Source organism: Clytia hemisphaerica, unplaced genomic scaffold (genome assembly GCF_902728285.1).
Source record: "Clytia hemisphaerica strain Z4C2 unplaced genomic scaffold, Clytia hemisphaerica genome assembly, whole genome shotgun sequence".
Taxonomy (NCBI): Eukaryota; Metazoa; Cnidaria; class Hydrozoa; order Leptothecata; family Clytiidae; genus Clytia; species Clytia hemisphaerica.
In genome coordinates, this window is record NW_027103551.1 from 3805731 (window position 1) to 3813444 (window position 7714).

The 7714-nt window shown below is 36.6% G+C and overlaps 1 protein-coding gene across 1 annotated transcript; it reads left to right on the top strand.

The window, feature by feature from the left end:
• The first annotated feature begins 3373 nt into the window (after window positions 1-3373).
• LOC136800126 (uncharacterized) lies at window positions 3374-4132 on the top strand. Its single transcript, XM_067056737.1, has one exon. It carries the CDS (start codon window positions 3374-3376, stop codon window positions 4130-4132), a length of 759 nt encoding a protein of 252 aa, XP_066912838.1.
• Window positions 4133-7714: the final 3582 nt, after the last annotated feature.

Consider the following 7714-nt stretch of genomic DNA (forward strand, 5'->3'; position numbering starts at 1 on the left):
TTTTTAGATTTCTGTAAACGGGACCTTATCAAAAAGTGAAATATTTCACCAAAAACTGATTTTGACCTATTGAAAATGCTTCAAAATGGTCGGAAAACGGTAATTTTCAAATTTTTGGGGTTTTCTCCTAATTTTAGACCCCCCGCAGAGCAGAAATCGGCATTTTTAATTTTCAAAGACAATCAGGGACAAAATACTTGGCACAAAAGGGAAATTCACCGGGGTGTTTTGAAACCACAATCGATTTGTAAGTGCTCTAAAGTAGGTTCGAAGGGTAGAGTTTTAACTCTGAGTTTTAACGCTAGACTTAAGACTTAGGACCTTAGGATCTGAGGATCCAAAAGTTCAAAAATAGTCCAATAAGACTCAGAATATAGCCTGTAAGTCTGCCAACCCCTCCCGAATTGAAATATTCGATTAGATTAAAAAGATAGCCAAAAACGGACTTTCTCGCCAGAACTTTAATCTTGAAAAAACGTAAAATAGCCAAAATTCAATCTATTATGACCTTGATTGTCTTTGGAAATCAAAAATGCCAATTCTGCTCGCTGGGGGTAATTTCAAATTAAGTCTATTTCCGGTTAAAATATCCCTTCTTCGCTTTAACAGGCAAAAACTTTTAAAAATTGAAAATTTTCTCAAATATTGGCCTTTTTAGATTTCTGTAAACGGTACCTTATCAAAAAGTGAAATATTTCACCAAAAACTGATTTTGACCTATTGAAAATGCTTCAAAATGGTCGGAAAACGGTAATTTTCAAATTTTTGGGGTTTTCTCCTAATTTTAGACCCCCCGCAGAGCAGAAATCGGCATTTTTAATTTTCGAAGACAATCAAGGTCATAATATTTGAGAAAAAAGGGAAATACACCGGGAAGTTTTTGAACCACAAGCGATTTGTAAGTGCTCTAAAGTAGGTTGGAAGGGTAGAGTTTTAACTCTGAGTTTTAACATGAGACTTAAGACTTAGGACCTTAGGATCTGGATCCAAAAGTTCAAAAATAGTCTAAGGACTCAGAATATAGCCTGGAAGTCTGCCAACCCCTCCCGAATTGAAATATTCGATTAGATTAAAAAGATAGCCAAAATCGACTTTCTCGGCCAGAACTTAAATCTTGAAAACGTTAAATAGCCAAAATTCTCATATATTATGACCTGATTGTCTTTGGAAATCAAAAATGCCAAATTCTGCTCTGCTGGGGGTCTAATTTCAAACTTAAGTCATATTTCCCGGTTAAAAATATCCCTTTCTTCGCTTTAACAGGCAAAAACTTTTAAAAAATTGAAAATTTTCTCAAATATTGGCATTTTTAGATTTCTGTAAACGGGACCTTATCAAAAAGTGAAATATTTCACCAAAAACTGATTTTGACCTATTGAAAATGCTTCAAAATGGTCGGAAAAGGGTTATTTTTCAAATTTTTGGGGTTTTCTCCTAATTTTAGACCCCCCGCAGAGCAGAAATCGGCATTTTTAATTTTCAAAGACAATCAAGGTCATAATATTTGAGAAAAAAGGGAAATCCACCGGGAAGTTTTTGAACCACAATCGATTAGTAAGTGCTCTAAAGTAGGTTGGAAGGGTAGAGTTTTAACTCTGAGTTTTAACATGAGACTTAAGACTTAGGACCTTAGGATCTGAGGATCCAAAAGTTCAAAAATAGTCCAATAAGACTCAGAATATAGCCTGGAAGTCTGCCAACCCCTCCCGAATTGAAATATTCGATTAGATTAAAAAGATAGCCAAAAATCGACTTTCTCGCCAGAACTTTAAATCTTGAAAAACGTTAAAATAGCCAAAATTCTCAATATATTATGACCTTGATTGTACCTGGCACCTATTTATGTCTAAGTACCCCCCTGTCACCATTAATAGAATGCAACAAATGGAACGGGGCTAGAGCTTTATTTTCACCCAAATGTGAACTGTCCCAGTGTGGCCAAGTTACATATCAATATCATACCAATATCTTACCAATATCTTTGACTATTTACAAAAATATTAAAATGTTTACACCTTGTAGATAAATCAAAAAACATAGTTTCTCAATAGTTCAAAATTTTAGTCATATAGATTGTTCACCTCTAATATATCATTCCAATTCTAATTTGTTTGAAAGGTAATTAAAGTATCTACATACTTTTGAGATGACAGACTTTAATGACAGATACATAATATATACTATCTCAATAAAGAAAAATCAAACACAATCAACTTTGACGGGCATTTATTTTGCTGATGCCTTGAAAAAATCAATAACTAATCAATTTGTTCCAATATTCGATAGGTAATGAAGCCTATTAGAAAATTTTGAGTATTGATCATTGATTGGATTGGAATGATTGATTAAACTTGCAACCGTTAAATAATCAATCTGCAATGTTGGACAAAATATTTGGCAAAAACCTTTGAGATAAAAAAAATCCCCCCCTTCACCCCCAAAATCAATGTTGATGGGTGGGAAAGGCTTGCTATTGTTTACCAAGTCTTATCCAACATTGAACTGGGGGTAAAAGGGGGTCTGGGCCCAAGTTATCCACCAGAAACAAGAAAAATTGACTTTTGCCAATATATTATGTCCAACATTGTCTGATAGATATAAAGACTTAGTCGTTTCGTGGAAAAAAAAGATCAAAAACCGGTGTCTGATTGCTCTGGGGAATCAAAATGCTAAAGGTTAATGATGAAATGCTTTACTCTGAAACCTCATGGTAGCATATTTTGTTTCTGCAGAGACTTAAAAACATTCTAAAAGAGATGCAAGAGAATTTTTACTATCCAAACTTAAAAAGGACTGAGGCAGGGTAAATTAATGAAGCACAACTTGAGAAAATTATCTTACTACTTTCAAACTCCTATAAAAATAACTCAACATGTCTAACTTGACAGTGTATCAATGTATCAAAAAGATTTTCAGTGGCATAAGAATCAATTAAGGTCCTTACATTGATACACTGTCCTTCTGCAAAATACATATCTGCATGTCTATTTACATCTATATCATATATCTATATCTATAGTAATAAACTAAAACAAAAATGAAATATCAAAAAATTCCTGATGATGTATCGGTTTATATTCGCTACCTATTTCAAGACAAAGGAATGAGTATGAAAGAGATTGGCGAAAGATTTCCAAAGTACCCTCAAAGAACTTTATACCGGCATGCGCAGAAACCGATTGGAGAAAAGCCTATCGATAAACGACACAAAAATCTTGGACGACCGAAAAAGCTGTCAGCTCGGGATGCACGAAAAATAAAAAACGAGATTTATAGACTTCGATCAAAAAGAGGCGTATTCAACTCAACTCATATTCAACAATCTGCCGGGATCTTGAAGTCCCATTGTAGCAATAGAACAGTCAGGCGCTGTATGAACGCGCAAGGATACAGCTATCTCCAATGTCGTAGGAAGGGACAAGTGACCAAAACCGATTTGAAAAAACGAATGCAGTTTGCACGTGATAGCAAAAAGAACTTACCGGAAGACTTTTGGACAAATGGCATTAGTTTCTATTTGGATGGAGTTGCTTGGGCTCACAAGACAAACCCTTATGAGTACGCAAAGACCAATCGAACAAGAACTTGGCGGCTTAGAAGCGAAGGATTGAGCATATACTGTACTGCCAAAGGAAAAAAGGAGGGTGTCGGTGGAAGAGTGGCTAAGTTTTTTGTCGCAATATCGTACAATGCTGGAGTGGTACACGTAGAGCCCTTCCGTAAAACATTGAATGGAGAGAACTATGCTGAGTTTGTGAAAGAAAAATTCAACAAAATTTTCAAAAAATGCAAGGGTAAGCATGGTAAACGATTCTTACAAGATGGAGACCCATCTCAGAACTCCGCCAAAGCCAAAGAAGCAATGGCAAAAATAAAATGTGAATTGTTCAGTATACCTGCCCGTAGTCCTGATATAAATGTTATTGAAAATGTTTTCCACTTGGTCGGCAAAAAGATCCGGGAAGACGCTTTGGACCAATGTATTTCAAAAGAAACATTTGAGCAGTTCAGCGACAGATGTCAACGCACCTTAGAAAGTTTCTCAAAAGAAATTATCGATCGCACTATTGAGTCATTATGGGGACGCATGGATGAAATAATAAAACGCAAGGGAACCCGCATAGAATATTGACAGGTACAATATTTTATCTTAGGAATGTCTCGGTATTTTGCCAACTCAAGTTCTATTCAAAACAGGTTAAAATGTTCAGTTTTATGCATAAGGACTCTTACGGTAAACCTTCAAAACTATACAGGCAAAAAAAGTCAAAGATAACATTTTTTTAACGGTTTACGGTGTAAACCGTTATATTAAAAAATATTTTAAAAAGTTTTCTTTACTAATGGTTTACGCCGTAAACCGTTGTTTTTTTTCGGTTTACGGTGTAAACCGTCATATTAAAAAATATTTTAAAAAGTTTTCTTTACTAATGGTTTACGCCGTAAACCGTTGTTTGGTTTACGGTTACAGAGTTATTATACAAAAAGCTGAACATTTTTGCAAATCCTTATAACGTAAACAATATAAACACAACAAAGGAAAAAAAAGCAGCGAAAGAGCGCTTTTAGAGTCTTCTGAAGTTATCGATGAGCGAATGAAAGCATTTTGCACAGGGTTCAATGATTACCGCGTCTTTCTCATCAATTCTATATTTCAATTTGAAAACGTTCCATCTGGTTTTCATCATCTCTGTTTCCCTTTCATCAATGTCACCGCTGATGAACTTCTTAATTATCTCGTGACTCGCAGTACTGAAAACCGGCTGTTTTTTGTCCCACAGGAGATCTTCTGCGTAGTGTGTTTTCGGGGCAGAGATATGAATGGGTGCACCCTCCAACAAATTGAGAAAATCGTGCCAGGGCAAGATTTTCTCACTCCATCTGAAGTCGTTCAGGAAAACAACTTCAGAGGTGACTGCTCCTACCCAAGCAAAAGTTCCAGATGCGGGGTTGAGAAAAGTGTTGAAAATTTTTGTCAAGGGCATAAGTAAAAATGTTTTCCCACAGTTTGTAGGTCCAGTGATCATGAAATTCGCAAACTTTCTGCGGCCTTGGGATAGCGCGTTATAGATGCCTGCAGCAAATTTTGTGATATCGATATCATTATTGTAAAGGACCTGACCTGCCATCTCATACCACTTGCAATACTCTGGGCAAGAGCATTCCAATTGGCCGGTCGCTTCAAAAATATCAATTATGGACATGCCCTTGCGGTCACAAGCTTTCTCTGCGTTTTCAATTTTCCAGGCAGTTTTTATCAATTCGCGACGCCTGTTCTCTGGCTTCTTCAATATGAATTCAGCCAAGTCAACTTTCCCATCTGCTTTTTCTCTACTCGCTTGCCTACATAACTCATCATCAGTCTTAACATTCTGCTTTACAATCATCTCATGTACATCCAAAACTGTGATCGACCTTCTCGACCTGGAACAACTTGCTGAACTTTCATCTGATTCACTCCTGCCTTCCTTCCTTTTGCGAGAAGCTTTGCCCGTTTTCGGAGATCCTGTGTAGACTGGGTGATTTTGACTCAAAACATAGTTGCCTTCTTTAATCACATAGGTATACGCACTGTAATAATTCTCATGACTGTTACTGAAATTAACGCAAATATCATACCTCTGCTGAATGAAGTCTCTCACCTTCTTCCAACGTTTGACTCTATCAAATTTAAGTGCCAAATGATAGTGGAAACCCCCCTCTGAATGTGATTCTTCTGAACTTGCCCATTGTAAAACTTTGCAATTTTCAAAAGCTGCGGTGATAATTTCTGCAAATTTTTCTGCGCTTTCACACTTTTGTCTGTCCGCTTGACTGTAAGTCACCAAATAAACAGACCGAGAACCAACTTCAGCCATCTTGTGTTTTACTTTATTTAGTTTTTGACTTTTATTATCTAAAATAGAGCATATTATTTTAAATAGAAGTTACCATGTACATAGAAGTTTTAAAACATAGGACTTTCCACTTTTGGAACTCCAGACATGCCCCCAGACAGGCCTTCACACCTCGTGTAATGAAATTGCATAATATTGCGCAACAATAGCTACCATCTTAGTTTTGAATCCGGTAGTCAAAAATCCGGATAGGTAAAACTCCGGACATAAAGGACCACATGGGTCACGGCACTTTCTTTCTAAGTGAAATTTGTGGTTAGCAGGTCATCCTGAGGCTTGTAATGACTTGATTATGATGTAACTGATATTTTTCATTCAAAAAGTAAATATTGTGGTGAAAAACTTGTCTGGGATGTCTGGAGAGTTATGTAAATAGTATATGTAAGCTCAATATGCCTTATTTCGCTTGTTTTTTGTGCCCATTTTTCCTAGTGTGTCCCTCCCCTTTTCAATTTTTTTTTCAAAATTCAGACAATGTTGGACAAAATATTCGGCAAAAACCTTTGAGATAAAAAAAATCCCCCCCTTCACCCCCAAAATCAATGTTGATGGGTGGGAAAGGCTTGCTATTGTTTACCAAGTCTTATCCAACATTGAACTGGGGGTAAAAGGGGGTCTGGGCCCAAGTTATCCACCAGAAACAAGAAAAATTGACTTTTGCCAATATATTATGTCCAACATTGTGGATTGATAATCTTAGAGCCAATTATTGAACAATCGATCAACTAATGTAATCGAGCCTTCCTTAATGTCATAACTAGTTTGATTCGCAAACCTCTATAGATATATCTCCTATATAGGTTTGCTTAATAGTGTACGGCTTGCCTTCCCGCTATGGTGGCTTTTATGGTGGCCGATTTTACCTTTTGTGGCGAGTTCACTCGAATTATCGAGTTTGCATGGGGAACGGAGATCGATGTGATGTGTATGAACTTTCACTTTTGAAAAAAAAATATGTAAAATGGCGGATGAGAGTGGAAGTAAAAATTGTGGGGCACATTGTGAAGATAAATGTTACCTGTGTCATAAAGTATTAAAGAACAAACATGACGAGAACATTCTCAATGAAAAACGATCAATCTTATTAATCAATACAAATATTTTCACCTGGCAGCAAGCTCCTTAAACAAGCTAAACCTGTGTCAACCATGCTGCAGGGAAAAGAATTATGATTTTGAAAAGAGCCTATTAGAAAAGATTCCAGAACATCATAAAGTTAATGTAAGCAAGGAATTTGAAATAAGAAGGAACTCTGTCGAATTGTTAGTTATGCAAATGACGTCACTTTTCTATTTTCTCGAGCAGTGCAAGATAAAAGAATGATTTTCTTTTGATGAAGATGCGTGCCTACGAGAAGGAACAACAACATGGCGGCTGCAGCGAAGAGCCAAATTGTAATTTGTATAGACTTGTGCTATAATTTTTATGATATTCAGAGCAAAAACATATTTTATGCCATGCTCTTTGATTGGATGGTAACGCCCACATATACAGACATATACAGTATAATATATTAATATATGACCCTGCCGGTGCACCCGACAGTCGGGTGCTGTCGGGTGTTTTGTCGGGTGCTAAATTTCTAAATTTGCGAAAACACCCAACAGTAGCGCACCCGACAGTCCGGTGCTAAAATTCCTAACTTTGTTACATGTCGGGTGCTGTTAAAAGCGCCCAAGATGTAGCACCCGACAACAGCATCCGACTGCACCAGCAGGGTCGTATTAATATAGGCTTGCTATAAAGTATAATTTTATCGTTGTTTTTATAATGGCCCAATCAAGAAATCTTGGAAAATATGGTGATGAAACCTACTG